Below are 17,520 nucleotides of genomic sequence, written 5' to 3'. Positions count from 1 at the left end.
TTGCTAAAAAAACTACAAAACAATAAAGAAACTGATAGTGATAGTCCTGAGATGTTGGTCCAATGGTCAAAAGGCGTGCCCTCCCTAGTGGAGATGCAGGTTCGATTCCCGCTTGGGGCCATTTTCAAGTGACATCTTGGTGAAGGGATGGATTGGAGTTTTAATCCGGGGGGGGGGGGGGGGGGGGGGTTTCCGCGCATAGGGGGCATGGTCTCATGCCGGTCGAGGAGTTGACCTTGAACATAGCCTCATGCAGGGTGGGTTTATACGTGAGATTATTTGCCGTTCAAAAAAAAATTGAATAAAGAAATTGATAATATAATAAAGGAATAATGGATTTTAATAATCTCAACTAATAGCCGTTGGCCGGTAACGCTCTCAACTTAAAAAATAACCTGTGGTGGTCCCACCTTTTTCACATATTGTAAACCAATGGACCTTTACTTAACCGAAAAGGATAAGGGGACAAAAAATTAAGGTTCTGTTAGTAGGTCAATACGTGAAAAGGTGGGACCACCACTAGTTATTTTATAAGTTGTGACTGTTATCGGCTAACTGTTAATAATTGAGATTATTAAAATTATTCATATAATAAATGATAAGCTGTTGACAACTGACGTATAAAGATAATACCATAAAAAATGTCAAATGAATTTAATAATAAATTACATGTCTAATTTGGTACTATCACAAAGTATAAGAGAAAAGGAAAGTAACATAAGATAGATACAATATCGTATGTCGTGTCCAATTGAATGAAATATGCTTATAGTTCTATCAAAGAAATTGGATGGCGAGAATTTGTCCAGGATATGGTAAAAAATGCAGATTTGTTTTTTTAATGAAAAATGCATATTTGACAAGAATATATGCACCCTATTGTTAATAATACACACACAAACACACCTGACATACTTGAAAGATCAATGCTTTCTTAAGTTCGTTGAGAACAACTTTCATCGTTGGGCGATGGTCTTGAGTCTCTGCCACACACTGGTTTGCAACTTTCATAAATGTATGTAAAGAATCCTTGTTGGCTCCTCTATTTGGATTATAACTCTTTATACTGGTTTTTTCCTTTAGTATAGGATCTATCATCTCTTCTATTGTTCCATTACAGAAGTTTTGTCTTGCCACATGAACAAGCCCTTTCTCACTCTCGTTAAGGTAACTTTGGTTGAAAGCATGCCTTCCACATAGAATTTCAAACAAAACCACACCAAAACTATACACATTTGACTCTCTTTTTAGCTTTCCAGTCTTTTCATACTCTGGATCCACATAGTACTTTGACTCAAAATTTGTTCTTTTGCACAGAACTTCGTCGTTTTGATTTGGAGGAAGGAATACTGCGAACTCAAAGTCTTCAATCTTTGCTACCAAATTCTCATCCCACCCAAATTTAGCGTGATTTATATTACTGTGTATTATCATGTTTCTCTCTTCCATCTCAGAATGAAGGTAGCTCAATGCGTGTGCAAGATCAATGCAAATTTTCAAACGTTGTTCCCAAGTCAAAGTATGCATGGTTCTAACATTACCCAAATAATTTTTGAGTCCATTAGAAAATTTCTCAGTGACAAGTATCAACTCGAAACCTTCAACACAAAAGCCTATTAGAGTGCCTATGTTGTCATGCTTAACACTAGTAAGCACTTCAAGTTCTGTAAAAAATAACTCTTCTTCGTGCTCATCATCTTTAGGAAAGAAGCGTTTTATATTTACTTTGTTGTGTCTCTTAGGTAGTTCACTACTACTTTCCCCTTCCACGGAAGAAAGTTTTTCTTTATCAAAATGGTCGAGATCTACCTTGTACCAAGTACAGTATCCACTAGATCCATTTTTGTATGTGTCTGAAAAATTATCTGTGGCTAACTTTATGTCATCAAGCCGAATCTTCAAGTGTTCAAAGTTCTTTCCCTTGCAAACATGTGACAATGGAAAAAGAAGAATTACAAATTATAAAATTATATATTTTAGAAATATAAGAGCATATTTTTTGTGGTTAATAAGTTTTTGATTGCTTTAGAAAATAAAGACGGCAACATTAACCATCACCCTATTTGCCCTGATTTCTTCATATATATATATAGATATAGATATAGGTAAGGGTTTCTGTAAAAAGGAAATGTTTCATACAAAGTGTAAGAAGTCTATGTAGGCATAGTGTTTTAAATTTTTGGTATGATGTTTTATATTTGTTGGTGCACTTGTGTCTGTACTTTGTCTGTATTCGGTCACGATGTAAACGATGTCCTGATTAGTGTTGTAAGTTGACCAAGTCAACCATCCTCCGGTTTGACTTGGACAACAGTTGGTAAAGGTTGAAAGATGTTTCTGTTTCGAAGGATAAGAGATCGAAGGATGATGTGGATCCTTCGATCTCATCGAAAGATATGCTTCGAATGATTTGACCTCGAAAGGTGATCTTTCGAGGTCCATGCTGATCCTTCGATTGACTTGTCATCGATAGATGATCCTTCGGACCATCTATCGGATCCTTCGGACTGGACATCTTGGGCTGGGTATAAATACCCATGCAATGTGTTGAGTTTATATAGATGCACAGACAGAAAGATACCGAGAGATAGAGAGTTTCTTGAGAGCATTCTGTCCAGAACTCACACACACCATTTGAGAGTTTGCAAGTTATATTTGTAAACATTGTGCTTGTAACCGAAACCTTCATTTGCATTAATACAAGTTGTGTTAATCGGTGAACCCGTGTGTGTTGTGTTTGTACTTGCTTAATTCCGGTTTGCTTGCTAGCTTGGATTCCGCACTCGCTAGTGGGTTAGTATAACAAGGTTTGAGGTTCGTCTTCCTCCACGACAAGGGACCTACAAGTGGTATCAGAGCTTGGCTCTTTACCTTGTTTAAAACCGGGTTATTCAAGTTCTTGGTGTGTGTTTGAACACTTGGTTTAACACCCGTTTTTGTTGGTTTTTCTACACTTTTAAACTGGAAAACGTGTTTTAAACTTACCGGGAGTGTTCATAAGTGGGTTGGGTAACTTGAAAACTTGTTTAAGTGATTTGGTGTTTTTCCGGCGAATATTCCGGTTAAACTTCCGGTGACTGGTTCTAGGATAAGGTTATCCTTTTTGGGCAATCTTTTCAAAGTTGGTGGGAAAGTTGTCAGCCTGCCATACTCTTTGCCGAAAGTTGACTTACCAACCCATCACCTTTTCACCAACCTATCACATCAACGTCAGTTGTGTCAGAATCTCTCGAAAGATATCTTTCGACATCGAAAGACCATCTTTCGATCAAGGAAGGCTCGAAAGATCATCATCCTTCGACCCATCCTTCGAAGTCTGAAACATATCTTTCGATAAAGGAATCTATTCGAAAGATAAGTGTCCGAAAGATAGGGATTTATCTCGAAAGATAAGGATCTTTCAAGTGTGAATCTTTCGAGATTTTGAATCTTTCGAAGCCAGTGCTCGAAAGTCAACAGTGATCCTTCGAACACTGTTGATCATTCGAACAAGTGTGATCTTTCGAAAGTCAGCTATACGAAAGATAAGGATATTTAATTCGAAAGATAAGGATCTTTCAAAAGGGAATCCTTCGAGTTCTTGAATCTTTCGATACCATTGTTCGAGATACAACAGTGATCTTTCGAGTACTGTTGATCCTTCGAACAAGAGTTGATCTTTCGATTGTGGTCAGTTTATTGTTAACAAATTTTCTGTTTTTGAGATCTTTCGACCAGGATCCTTCGGCTGTGTGATCTTTCGGAATTCTTAGTTAGCATTTATTTTGGTTATCAATCATGAATCCGAGTTGGTGGAATCCTGCCCCAGACAGTGGAAAATATACCAGTTCTGGTGTCACACCCTCATGGTGGGGCACACCGGCACCAGACAGTGGAAAATACACGTCTACAAGTCTATCGCCTTCATGGGCCGAGTCTCCGGTATCGACATCTTCTCAGGGAAATCAGTGGGCGTTAGTCTCGAATCAAACTCCTAGTATCCAAAGTATCTTACTGAGCGAAAGCGAAACAGGAAGTTTGAACCGACCTCCGAAGCTGATGCATTTAAACGAGTATCCGGGTTGGGCTGACAGATTCCGTACATATGTTTTGGGTCAGAATACAGAGCTGTGGATACGTTTCACCACAGATTTTGATCAAGCTATCGAAGTCGCTGCTTCAACAACTGCTAGTTTTGCCGATCTTCCAGAGGATCAGAAGAAAATATATGATCTGGAGAAGAAAGCCTACGCCATTCTCACTCAGGCGTTAAGCAAAGACATCTATCATCAATTTGTCAGCTTCAAGACTACGAAGAAGCTGTAGGACGGTTTGAAAACCAGGGGAGTAGGAAATGAAGCAACACGTCAATTGCGTCATGATCTGCTCAAGAAAGAATTCGACTGTTTCACGTGCTTAGATAAGGAGTCATTGGGAGACATGACAAGTCGGTTTTATCATTTGCTTACTGAGTTGAATAATTTTGGTGTGACGACAACTCAAGCAGAAGTGGTGAAAAAGTTTGCTGATGCTTTGCCTCCCCAATGGAGTAGCTTCTTGGAAATCCTGAAGTATAACGGAGTGTTGAAAACTACAAATATCAACGACTTCGTGCAGCTTCTGGAAAACAAGGATCAGGAGGAAACATTAAAGGCGAAGAGAGTTCCATTGCCACAAAATCCTGAAATGTATTGTGGAACTTCCAATACTTCGTCTGCAAGAACAGGTCCACATGCTCCTTTGCAAACAGCGTTTGTCACTAGCACGGATATGTATGGCAATCCGGTGCAAGTTCCTGTAAAGCCACCTCCTACCACAGATATGTATGGAAATCCAATACAACCACCACCTCCTCCCCCTCCTGCTCAAACACAACGTGCATGTTATGGAGGAACATCATCTGCAGGTCAACAATCAAAGTCTAGTACCGTTCAGCTCGACACGTCAAGCTTCTCTAAAATCAGTGTAGAAGTAGCTAAGGAACACATGGAGCTGCTTAACACTGTAGTGAGCGCGTACTGTGGATTGATAGAAGGTCAGATTGGCAACATTAATCTGACACAAGAAGATTACAGGCAGATTGATAAAGAGGAGATGGACTTGATGGACATCAAGTGGGCCTTTGCGAGTGCTGTGAGAAGAGCAAAGGATTGGATGGAAAGTACTGGAAGAACCAGCTTGGAAAGCAAGAGAGACACCAAGTATGGGTTCGATAAACAAGCTGTTAAGTGCTTCAACTGTGGTGAACGGGGTCACTTTAAAAGGGAGTGCACAAAGCCAGCTCAACACGGGAATCAAAACCCCTTCAGAAACCAAGGCAACCAGCAGAACAGAAACAATGAACGTACATTGGTGCCTGTCAACAACCAAACCAATCGGGCACTTGCAGTTCAGGTGGATGAAGGTTGTGACTGGTCAATCCAGTTGGGTGGTGATGCTCCCGATGGAACAGCATGTTTTGCTCAGGTTGTGAAGAAGTTAGTTCACACCAGTGGTGGAGAATCTTCTGCCAGTGGTGGTGAATCATCTGAAGATGAAGATTCGTCTGGATACAGTAGAAGTGTTGATGAAGAATCATCCAATTCTGGTGATGATCATGTGGGTGAGACATCTAATGTTTCGGATGATGTTGACTTTAATGAACTTTTGGAGGAAGCTGCAGCAGAAACTCAAAGAAGATCTATTCTGGTGGATCAAGCTGCTTATACTTCGTCTTCTCTCCATTCAGCCTTTATGGCTAATGTCGATGGTTCATCAAGTCAGGTATGTGTCGATGAACTCACTGCTGTTAATTGTGATGAATGTACTAGGTTGCATGCTAGATGTGCTGAAATGGAGAAAAGTATGTCTGAGTTGCGAGGCAAACATGATGCCTTACAAGCTAGTTTGTTTGACTTGCAAGACAAACATACTACTGTGAATGAGAATTTGAGTGACTTGCAAAGTAAGCATGACGCTTTGCAAGAAAAGTATGATGTGACATTCATCCACAATCAGAAGTTGACTGTGGATCTCTCAAAATGCACAGAAGCCAACATGTTTTATGAAAACCATGAAAAAGAATTTAAGTCAGTAATTGAAACATTAAAGAAAGATAAAACTGAACTGACTAAAATGGTTTCAAGAAAACAAACTGATATTAATTTGTATATATCTCGCCTTGAGATTATGCAAAAAGAGATGGCTTGTGTGAAAACCGAAAGTGATGCGATCCAACTCAAGCTAGACAGTTATTTGAGCTCTAGCTATGTGTTAGATCACATCATTGATGTTCAGAAGGAAAAGAGAGATGTCACATGCATAGGCTACAAGAAGTGTCCACCACCAGTGAGACATAATTATGATGCCATGCCTGATGAAGAGGACAGGGTGTTCTTTGAGCCATCTGTGCCTCTAGATGTTAAGGAGTTTGCTGCAGGACTCGGATACCAAAAGGAAGTATCCTCAGATTCAGATGTGTCAGCAGATACATTTGTAAGTGCTGAACAGAATCAAGATCCTCCAGTTGTGATTGAGGATGCTGATTCGTCTGATGATGAATCTGATGATACTGTCCCAGCAAAGTCTGATGCGGTAGCAAAAAATGAGGACATACCTCTTGAGAATCACATTTTATGTGATCCCCCTGTACAACCCGCTAAGACTGTTGCAACTGAGTCCTCATCTGCAGAAGAGCCGGAGAGTGTGAATTTGCTGTACACTCTAGTTGGTGATGATAAAATTTACTCAGACAAAGATTTTCCCATTAAGAATGTTAATCAATCCTTAATCTGTAAAGTCTTTGAAAATTCGACAAGTAAGTTTTTGGGAAAGACAGGACCACGTGTTACAGTTACACAGTGTCCTCCTATTCCAAAGGCTGAAATTCGAAAACAATTTGGCAACAAGAAATTACCAACAGTGCCAAAACAGCAAAATCACACCAAGTCCAAAGGAAAATCACCGGCTCAAGTTCAAAAGAAGCCGAACCAAAAGAAGAAGAAAAATGTTAACTTTGTGAAATCGACGGGAACAGACAAAATTGAAAAGTTTGAAAATCAATCTAACTTAGATTTTGTCAAGAAAACTATTGTCGAGAAAAGAAATGAACCAAGCAGTTCAAAGCCTAGTACCTCGGGTTCACAAAGTTCAACATCATCGGCTAAGCGATCACATGATACTTCGGGGTTTGTAGAACGAAGATCATGTTTTGAATGTGGAACCATTGGACATATTATTCGTAATTGTCCATATCTTCATAAGCAAAAAGAAAAGGTTGATGATCCCCGTGGCAAGAGTGACCGTAAGCCATCTGTTTCCACAAAACAAGATCCCCGACTTGTAAAAGAAAGGGAAAAGAAACAGAAACGCCAACAGGTCAAGAAGATTGAAAAAGCAATTAAAACTGATGTGGTTCAAAAACAATCTGTTGTTGTAAAACCAGAAAATTCCAAAACTTCAAACAATCAAGAAGTTAAAATTTTAAAGAAAGACACTGGTAAAACAAAACAGACATGGAAACCTAAATCGGTTACTGAATCAGGGGGACCATCACAATTCACCAACCATCAAAGACAAGAAGTTATTGTCATTGATGAAAATGGAAGACCCAAGACCACAATGGCTTGGGTCCCCATCTCCAACTAATTCATTTGAGTTCATGTGCAGGGTGTTCCAGGAGGAACTATTAGTAGTCATTGGATTGTTGATAGTGGGGCATCCAGGCACATGACAGGCGACATGAAGCTTCTCTACGACGTTAAATCTATTAGAGGAGGTTATGTTGCTTTTGCTGGAGATAAAGGTGGATATATAACGGGAGAAGGAATGATATCTAACGGGATTGTCAGCTTTGACAAGATCAACTTTGTGCAACAACTTGATCACAATCTTCTTAGTGTTTCTCAAATCTGTGACAAGCAGTTCTCAGTACACTTTGATGCTAATGGATGTTATGTGCTGAAACCCGGCTTCAAAATTCCAAAAGAATGGATTCTCTTGTCGGCTCCAAGGATAAATGACTTGTACGTCCTTGACATGAGCCAGGCTATTACTACATCTGCACAAGCAACTTGTTTCGTTTCCAAAGCCACAGAAAAAGACACTATCTCTTGGCACAGACGAATGGGTCACATTCACTTACGAAAAATGAATCATTTGGTTTCAAATGAATTGGTGAATGGTGTTCCTCTCAAAAATTTCCATCTTCAAGACGTCTGTGTTTCGTGCCAGAAAGGAAAGCAAACAAAGAAGAAGCACCCTACAAAGAAGATCAACACAGTGGCAGTTCCTCTTGAACGTTTGCACATGGATTTGTTCGGTCCTGTCAAGCACAAGAGTATTCGGGGTGATCAATACTGCCTCGTGGTTACTGATGATTATTCAAGATTTTCTTGGGTTGCGTTCATGGCACACAAGAGTGAAACCTTTGGCATTATCAAAAACTTGATCATTCAGATTGAGAATTTGTATAAGTTGAAGGTTAGGCGGATACGTAGCGACAATGGTACTGAATTTAAAAATCATTCCATGGCGGAGTTCTGCACTTCAAAGGGTATTCTTCATGAGTTTAGTGCAGCTTATACTCCTCAACAGAATGGTGTCGCTGAACGTAAGAACCGCACATTGATCGAGACTGCTAGGACAATGTTGGTAGAGTCACAACTACCCATTCCATTCTGGACTGAAGCTGTGGCCTCTGCATGTTATACATTGAACAGAGTCCTTACAGTCAAAAGGCACAACAAGACCTGCTTTGAGCTTCTTCAGAAACGGAAACCAGATTTGTCTTATCTAGAACCGTTTGGAGCTCCATGCACAATCATCGATCCTAATGGAAAGTTTGGGGCAAAAGCAATTGATGGATACTTTCTTGGGTATGCCACCCCTAACTTACGAGTCTGGAATCTAGAGACTAGAAGGGTCGAGGAATGGTCTGAGGTCAGAGTACAACGGCACACTTTGCCAGTCAAAAATCCGGGTCAACCTTGGATGTTTGAGTACGATGACTTCTTCAATTCGATCAATGTTGAAGCCGTTGAAGAAAATGTTGCCGCTAGGATGTTTTTCGAGAGTGACAATGCAACAATTTCACCGGTGGTTCGTCCAATCCTTGTTAATCAAGAACCATCTTCTTCGGTGAACAACAATACTCTCAACAATGAGGATTTTCATGATGCAAACGAATTGAACGAATCTTCAGAGGATGATGAATTTCTAGATGCAGATCAAGAAGCCCCAACAACAGCAGTTCATGGTACTTCAGAGGGTACTCCTCCAGTAGATGCCCATAGAACAGCTGACGCTACTGCATCATCCTCTTCGTCAATTCCGGGTCTTGATTTGGTTGTTGATCTTAATCTTAACAACCTGGGTATAAATGTTCCAGTTCCAGATAATCCAGAAACAAGGATTCATAATATCCATCCTCAACAAAACATCATTGGAAATGTGCAGAGTGGCGTTCAAACAAGAAACATGTTGCGAAACAACAACAATGCAGGCTTGTATGCAGCTATTCGAGAATCCGGGCAACAAAACGACTGGTCCTTCGCGTGTTATGTCTCACAGGAAGAACCAAGAACGTGGAAAGAAGCCTTGAAGGATAATGCTTGGGTTGAAGCAATGCAGGAAGAGCTGCAACAATTCCAGAAGCTGGGTGTCTGGAAACTAGTAGAGAAACCTGCTGGATACAAGAAGATTGGTACCCGTTGGGTCTTCAAATGCAAAAAGGATGACCGCGGAGTTGTTATCCGAAACAAGGCTCGTTTAGTCGTTCAAGGTTTTCGTCAGATTGAAGGGATCGACTACAACGAAGTATATGCACCAGTTGCACGTCTCGAAGCAATTCGAATCTTTCTAGCCTATGCGTCCTTCAAAGGATTCAAGGTTTATCAGATGGACGTGAAAAGTGCATTCTTACATGGTGTGGTTGAAGAAGAGGTATACGTCGAACAACCTCCAGGTTTTGAAGATCCTATCCATCCCGATCGGGTTTGGTTGCTCAACAAAGCTCTCTATGGTCTACATCAAGCACCGCGAGCTTGGTATGCAACCTTATCTCACTATCTGCTGGAGAACGGTTTTCGTAGAGGTCTTATCGACTGTACTCTTTTCATCAAAGAACAAGATGGAGATCTTCTTCTGGTACAGGTATATGTTGATGATATTATTTTTGGTTCTACTAATGATGTCTTGTGTAGGGAATTTGAGCGCATCATGCAGGATAAATTCGAGATGAGTGCTATGGGGGAAATGACTTTCTTCTTGGGCCTACAAGTTCAACAAACAGAGTCTGGGATATTCATCCATCAGACTAAATATGTTGGTGACATCTTGAGCCGGTTCCAGATGTCTGATGCAACGCCCATTGGTACCCCATTGCCAACTAATCACGGAATTACTCCTGACTTGAAGGGAGAAGCTGTTAGCCCTTCAAACTATCGCGCAATGATTGGATCTCTTATGTACCTCACAGCATCAAGGCCAGACATAATGTACCCAACGTGCCTGCTTGCTAGATATCAAGTTAACCCGAAGGCCTCACATCTTGCTGCTGTAAAAAGGATTTTTCGTTATTTGAAGGCGTACCCTGACACCGGTCTGTGGTACCCTAGGGATAATAACTTTGAATTGGTAGCTTTCAGTGATTCTGATTTTGGCGGATGCAAAATCGACGGTAAATCCACAACGGCTGGATGTCAGTTCTTAGGAAATCGCCTAGTCACATGGCAGTGCAAGAAGCAGACGTGTGTCGCTACATCAACATGCGAAGCTGAATACATTGCTGCCTCAAGTTGTTGCTCCCAAGTTCTTTGGATCCAACAACAAATGCGGGACTACGGTTTTGAATTCCTAACTACTCCTATTTACGTTGATAATTCTGCTGCTTTAGATATCACTAGAAATCCTGTGCAGCACTCAAAGACCAAACACATCGAAATCAAATATCACTTCATACGTGATTGCTTTGAGAAAAGGCTAATCGATGTTGTTAAGGTCCACACCGATGACCAACGTGCCGACTTATTTACCAAAGCATTTGACAAATCAAGATTTGACTTTTTATTATTGGTAAACGGCATTAAGGTCAAGCAAGAGTAAAACCAACATCGGAAAATCATTTTTGTAAATACCTTTGTGTGTTTTTAAATTTATCTTAGTTTATTGATTTTAGGGGGAGTAAATCCACAAAAAAATCCAAAAACATCGAAAAATTTCAAAAACACAAAAACAATAGAAAAACAAAAATGAGTTTCCTGGCGAGCAAAAGAGAAAACGATAGTACATCAGTGGTCTATCCAAACCTCTTTAAACCTTAAATGTAAAACGATAAGCAGCTCTATATAAGATGTATCGGTAGGCTCACAATCATTTTAAAGTGTGCAGGGTGATATAAATCTTAATCGACTGAAGATCAGGTGGGAACCATTCATTGGCATATGGTCTTAGTACCGAAATTTCGTTTGATAGATTGCCGAGGTTCTGAGATATTCGGTCTTTATGCTGCTTATCATCTGGGTATCATGGTTGTATCTTTTACCGAAAAATAACGGGGACGCAAGTCTAGATCTTCCATGATACCATACATACGTGTACATATTACATACTGCATTCGACCTCAATAAGTGATAAACAATCACATGTCCAATCAAATAAGTGATAATATATCATATTTTTCCGGGTGCCAAGTTCGTCTCTCTGCTGTACGGAAGTACTGACCTGTTCACGGACTTGCACCTGTGCCCTCATGCATACGAAAATCAAGTTCCTCATCAATAAGTGATTATATCACAAAGGGCTTGTTTTCAAATCAAAATAAGTGAGCATCTCACATTTTATACGGTCAAACAGATGATAATCGGTATACTCACCGGTAAGATGAACTCTCGTGCATACCTTGATACGGGAATGTGTCGTGATGTGGATGAACACCGGTCGGTAAGTATAAATCATACCTTAACGTATCCCCTCGCCATGATTACATCTGATAAGTTGAGCTTAAGTGGACAACAATACCGATAATTGTTATAGGATGCTTATCTTAATGTTAACTAACTGAACAACAAGAGTGTTTTGGCATGACCGTACACTGATATGATTCTCTTACCCTCGAAACTCGCAAAAAGAATGTTTGTATATCTTTATTTATTTACTGCTTAACCTTTATTGTTTTCTTTTAAACAGTTTCGTCGTTTGGTGCATATCAGCACGACATTAGCGGTGATGTCGTTTGATAACACTCAAAGGATTTTAAATTGTTGTTTTCTTTTAATTTCAAAAATACCAAAAAGATTTTAGGTGTGTTTTAATATAAACTTTATAAAAGCCAAAAAGATTTTATTTCTACTTTATTTTCGATCGTACGATGTTGGAGCTCGAGTCTTCGTTACCTGAAACCTGACTGAAAACCGAACTGACTAAATCTTCATAAACGGTCAAAATTAGCAGATTTTGAAAGTTAGAATTTAAAATTGATAAATTTATTAAACTTTCAAACTGTCGGACGGTGTTTGATTTTGACATGGTCACTCGTGTGTCATTTGTTTATACTATATTCCAAGCAGTTGTTCTCATTACGCGTTTAGATTTCTTGCATGTGCAGATTCTAAAGGCTAGGAGAACATGGTTGATGACAAGCCTTGGAATGAAGACACGACGAGAAGGCGCTCAAAAGATGAAGATGATCGAGTTGCCGCTGGCCATCATCATCACCACAAGGATTTCACTTCATAAGGATAAAGTCTTTTCACGAGCATAACTCAAGGGGGAGCTTATGTTAAGGGGGGTTTTGTCAACACACTTCCTACATGATACGGGTAGTTTGTTGATACACTCTCTGCTTTCAAGACGTGAAGACTTTGAAGATCCTCCGACTTTGAAGACTTGAAAGGACATCAGAGTTTTGGGAACTCGAAGACCAAAGACCGTCGAAGTTCGAGACGAGTCTACAATTATAGAAGATAAAGACAAAGCTACAGCCAAGGGGGAGTTTGTTGGTGCACTTGTGTCTGTACTTTGTCTGTATTCGGTCACGATGTAAACGATGTCCTGATTAGTGTTGTAAGTTGACCAAGTCAACCATCCTCCGGTTTGACTTGGACAACAGTTGGTAAAGGTTGAAAGATGTTTCTGTTTCGAAGGATAAGAGATCGAAGGATGATGTGGATCCTTCGATCTCATCGAAAGATATGCTTCGAATGATTTGACCTCGAAAGGTGATCTTTCGAGGTCCATGCTGATCCTTCGATTGACTTGTCATCGATAGATGATCCTTCGGACCATCTATCGGATCCTTCGGACTGGACATCTTGGGCTGGGTATAAATACCCATGCAATGTGTTGAGTTTATATAGATGCACAGACAGAAAGATACCGAGAGATAGAGAGTTTCTTGAGAGCATTCTGTCCAGAACTCACACACACCATTTGAGAGTTTGCAAGTTATATTTGTAAACATTGTGCTTGTAACCGAAACCTTCATTTGCATTAATACAAGTTGTGTTAATCGGTGAACCCGTGTGTGTTGTGTTTGTACTTGCTTAATTCCGGTTTGCTTGCTAGCTTGGATTCCGCACTCGCTAGTGGGTTAGTATAACAAGGTTTGAGGTTCGTCTTCCTCCACGACAAGGGACCTACAATATTTTTATGGAAGGCGGCGACGATAAACACCAGAACTTTGAAACAAGTTTGAGGAAGGCGGCGATGGCGATTATTCATGGTGACAAGGGTGGAGTCGGGGTGAAATTTGGGCTCATAGCTACAACTCCGGCGGCGGAGATGGTGGATGTCGACCACAAAAGGGTTACAACCATGATGAGAAGCACAAATGGAGGTGAAGATGAACACTGCTAAGGATCTAGGGTTCTGGCCAAGTTGAGAAAAGATCCGGTAAGTCCAAAACACATATGCATGTTCCATTTCTAAGTAGATTGACGCCCCATGAGTTGGATCTTGATGATACATGCTATTTTGGTGGCAAGGACAGATAGTGATGGCAAACCAAGTGATTGTAGCTTAAAAAATTTTATTTTTCTCTCTAATCGTTGACAATTGACAAAATTTAGCTAACTAGGAAACATCATATGTAAGTATCTTTTGACACTAGGTAGTTAAGTTTTATTGTTTAGCTTCATACTCCCTATACCGACTCTTTTATGATCTTTGTCGAAAGTATCAATATCAAATGTTGTTGCTTGCACTTATCTTATCAGGGGTTTTTTTTTTTTTTTTTTTTTTTTTTTTTTTTTTTTTTTTTTTTTTTTATCTCATTTCTTGATCCAAGAAAAAAAACTCAACATTTTGCTCAACGGGCATTTAAGCAAACAGTTGATGATTCGTCATTATCTCCGTATTAGCAACCTTTTGATCTTGTATTCAAATTTCAAACAAAAGTAATCGTTTTTCTTACTGTAACTTTGTAAAATTTATTCTGTCAATATTTATGTGATTGTTAGAGTGCACACCAACTATTTGCTTAAATGGCTGTGTGGGTTCTTGGTGATGTTCACCCATTTAAATGCATGTTACATTTCATTGCTTTATAAAGAGGTAAATAACATACCCTTCATAACTATGAAATTAATATTTTAACGGTTGTATTTTTTTCTAGTAATTAAGATACTGGTTTGTTTAATTTTGTTTTGAGTAAACTTCCGTTTTGCTCGTTTTAACGGTTTTGCTCCAATCCTTTAAAAATAGCCATTTTACTCTCTAATGTTTTGGTTTTATCACTAGTTTGCTCCACAGCCTTAACTCCATCTCTATTGTATGTTAACTGAAAGGGTATTTTTGTAATTTTAAGGATAAAATAAGGGTATTTTTGGTAATTTACATATATTGTTTTATCCTTAAAATTACAAAAATACCCTTTCAGTTAACATACAATATGGATGTAGTTAAGGCCGTGGAGCAAATTAGTGATAAAACCGAAACATCATGGAGTAAAATGGCTACTTTAAAGGATTGATGCAAAACCGTTAAAACGACCAAACCATAGGGAGGAAAACGGAAGTTTACTATTCTGTTTTCTTTGTTCTAGAAAACATAGGATTAAGAGGTAAATCAAAGTGCTTGCTATTAGTAACAGGCTTGTTGTTATCCCTCTTGATGAGTATTCTTGAATGAAGTATGGTTAGAAGCCTATCAAGGGTTATCCATAGGGGTGCAAACGAGCCGAGCTACTCGCGTGCTACTCGAGATCGGCTTGAAAAAAATTCGATCGAGCTGAGCTTAAACAAGCTCGAGTCAGAGCCCGAGCCTAAAAAACAAGCTCGTTTAATAAACAAGCCCGATCTTCGTTTATCGAGCTCGAGCCGCTCGCGAGCTTAAACGAGTCTGTTGTTTATATATTTTTTATTAATATAATAAATATATATTTAAATACCAATGATTATTATTTATAAGTTTATGATAAAAAACATACTAAATTACATATTAAATAATAATTGTAATTAATATGAATTAATTAGGATATGATAAACGAGTTGAGCCCAACTCGAGCTTTCATAAGTGAAACAAGCTCCAGCATGGTTGAGATGGGCCCGGCTCGGCTGCACCCTTAGTTATCCACATCCAAGGTATCTTTTTCTTGCTTCATATGTATTGTGAATTAGGAACCTTTCATTCCGTTTTACACTATGCATTTTTTTAATTCTTTTTTCTCGTTTTAGGACTAGAATGGGAACAAGATGGTTAACGAGTATGTTCGTGAGTATAAAATTGCTCTGGTAGCTATTGCAAATCAGTAATTAGTGGATTGATGATTATTTTTATTCCAACTCCTTACAAGATTATTATTACACAGTTAGCTTTTAACTTTGACATGTATGTTCTATAGGTACTTTACCAAAGCTAGCTTGATGTAAATCCAATTAATAACATAATTTGCTTCAGAATCAATTTTTTTACTTTAAAATAATATTACTGATATATTTTAGTTACCAATTTTTTTGGTTACATAACGTTATTATTGTAATGGAATTTAAATGTACTGTATGTTATAAGGTGATATAACTGTGTGTTTTACATTTGTGATTGAATTGAATATCACTTTTCAAATTGTTTTGTTTGTTTGATACAAATTGGTGTGTTGTTCAAAACGGATAAGTTTATAAATGTGGGTCAATTTGTGTTGTTATGATAATTTTATATATTATAAATTTGATTAGTTAAAGACTTATATAAATTCATTATGCAGCCCGTGTATTACACGGGTATTAACCTAGTTAAGAACAAAGGAAAACGAAGTTAAAGGCGTAAAGAAAAACAAAAAACTAAAAAAGGTCTTACAAAATTTTCAGGTCGTGGTTGAAACCTCAATGCTTTCTCCAATGCTTTCTCAAGTTCATTAACAATACTGAGCATATCTGGGCGATGTGATCGCTCTTCCTTTAGGCAAGAATATGACGTTTCTAAGTATATTCTGAGTGATCTTACGGATATTTGGTATCCGGACATTTGATTCTTTAGATCGGGATGGATTATATCCGGCAACGATTCGTTTTCATAATGTTGCATGACCAATGGAGCTAGTAACCTATTAGCATCATTCCTAATATATGCTCTCCTCCCACATAATATCTCGAATAAAACAACACCGAATGCGTAGATATCCGACTTGCAGGTCACCCCTTTGGACTTTTCAATTTCTGGGTCCAAATACCCTATTGTGCCAATAGGTTCAGAAAGGATGACCTGGTCCATTCGGTTAAGTGATTGTTTGATCGAAACTTTAAAACCGGATAACTTGGGTTCCCAGTTCTCGTCTAATAAAATTGTCGAACTGTTGATGTTAAGATGTATAACACCATAGCCACGCCCCTCGTCATAATGGAGGTAACTCAACGCACGAGCCACGCTGTAGGTCCCTTGTCGGAGGATGACGAACCTCAAACCTTGTTATACTAACCCACTAGCGAGTGCGGAATCCAAGCTAGCAAGCAAACCGGGATGAAACAAGTATAAAGCACAACACACACGGGTTCACCGATTAACACAACTTGTATTAATGCAAATGAAGGTTTCGGTTACAAGCACAATGTTTACAAATCTAACATGTAAACTCTCAAAGTGTGTGTGTGAGTTCCGGACAGAATGCTCTCCAAGCTCTCAATCTCTCGAGTGTGTGAATCTGTCTAAGTGTCTGTCTAATGAACTCAACACAATGCATGGGTATTTATACCCAGCCCATGATGTCCAGTCCGAAGGATCCGATAGATGGTCCGAAGGATCATCTATCGATGACAAGACAATCGAAGGATCAGCATGGACCTCGAAAGATCACCTTTCGAGGTCTAATCATTCGAAGCATATCTTTCGATGAGATCGAAGGATCCACATCATCCTTCGATCTCTTATCCTTCGAGACAGAACATCTTTCAACATTTACCAACTGTTGTCCAAGTCAAACCGGAGGATGGTTGACTTGGTCAACTTACAACACTAATCAGGACATCATTTACATCGTGACCGAATACAGACAAAGTACAGACACAAGTGCACCAACAAACTCCCCCTTGGCTGTAGCTTTGTCTTTATCTTCTATAATTGTAGACTCGTCTC

General features: G+C 39.1%; 1 protein-coding gene across 1 annotated transcript; it reads right to left on the bottom strand.

Moving 5' to 3' along the window:
* Positions 1-528: 528 nt before the first annotated feature.
* LOC118484225 (probable receptor-like protein kinase At5g59700) lies at positions 529-16,662 on the bottom strand. Its single transcript, XM_035980226.1, has 3 exons — positions 16,249-16,662; positions 907-1,920; positions 529-555 (listed from the first exon to the last, which is right to left on the bottom strand). Exons 1-3 carry the CDS (start codon positions 16,660-16,662, stop codon positions 529-531), a joined length of 1,455 nt encoding a protein of 484 aa, XP_035836119.1.
* Between the last annotated feature and the right edge of the window lie 858 nt (positions 16,663-17,520).

Source organism: Helianthus annuus, chromosome 11 (assembly GCF_002127325.2).
Source record: "Helianthus annuus cultivar XRQ/B chromosome 11, HanXRQr2.0-SUNRISE, whole genome shotgun sequence".
NCBI classification, from domain to species: Eukaryota; Viridiplantae; Streptophyta; class Magnoliopsida; order Asterales; family Asteraceae; genus Helianthus; species Helianthus annuus.
Note: the sequence above shows the minus strand (reverse complement) of the source record. Positions and strands in the feature narration are given on the sequence as shown.

Bases quoted from the DNA above. Each gene is read 5' to 3' on its own strand.
- LOC118484225 (XM_035980226.1), bottom strand. From the start codon at position 16,662: ATGGACCAGGTCATCCTTTCTGAACCTATTGGCACAATAGGGTATTTG. The intron at 1,921-16,248 runs GTAAGACCTTTT...CATGTTTGCAAG, and splicing joins AACCACGACCTGAAAATTTT to GGAAAGAACTTTGAACACTT. The intron at 556-906 runs GTGTGTTTGTGT...AATTATTAACAG, and splicing joins TGATCTTTCAAGTATGTCAG to TTAGCCGATAACAGTCACAA.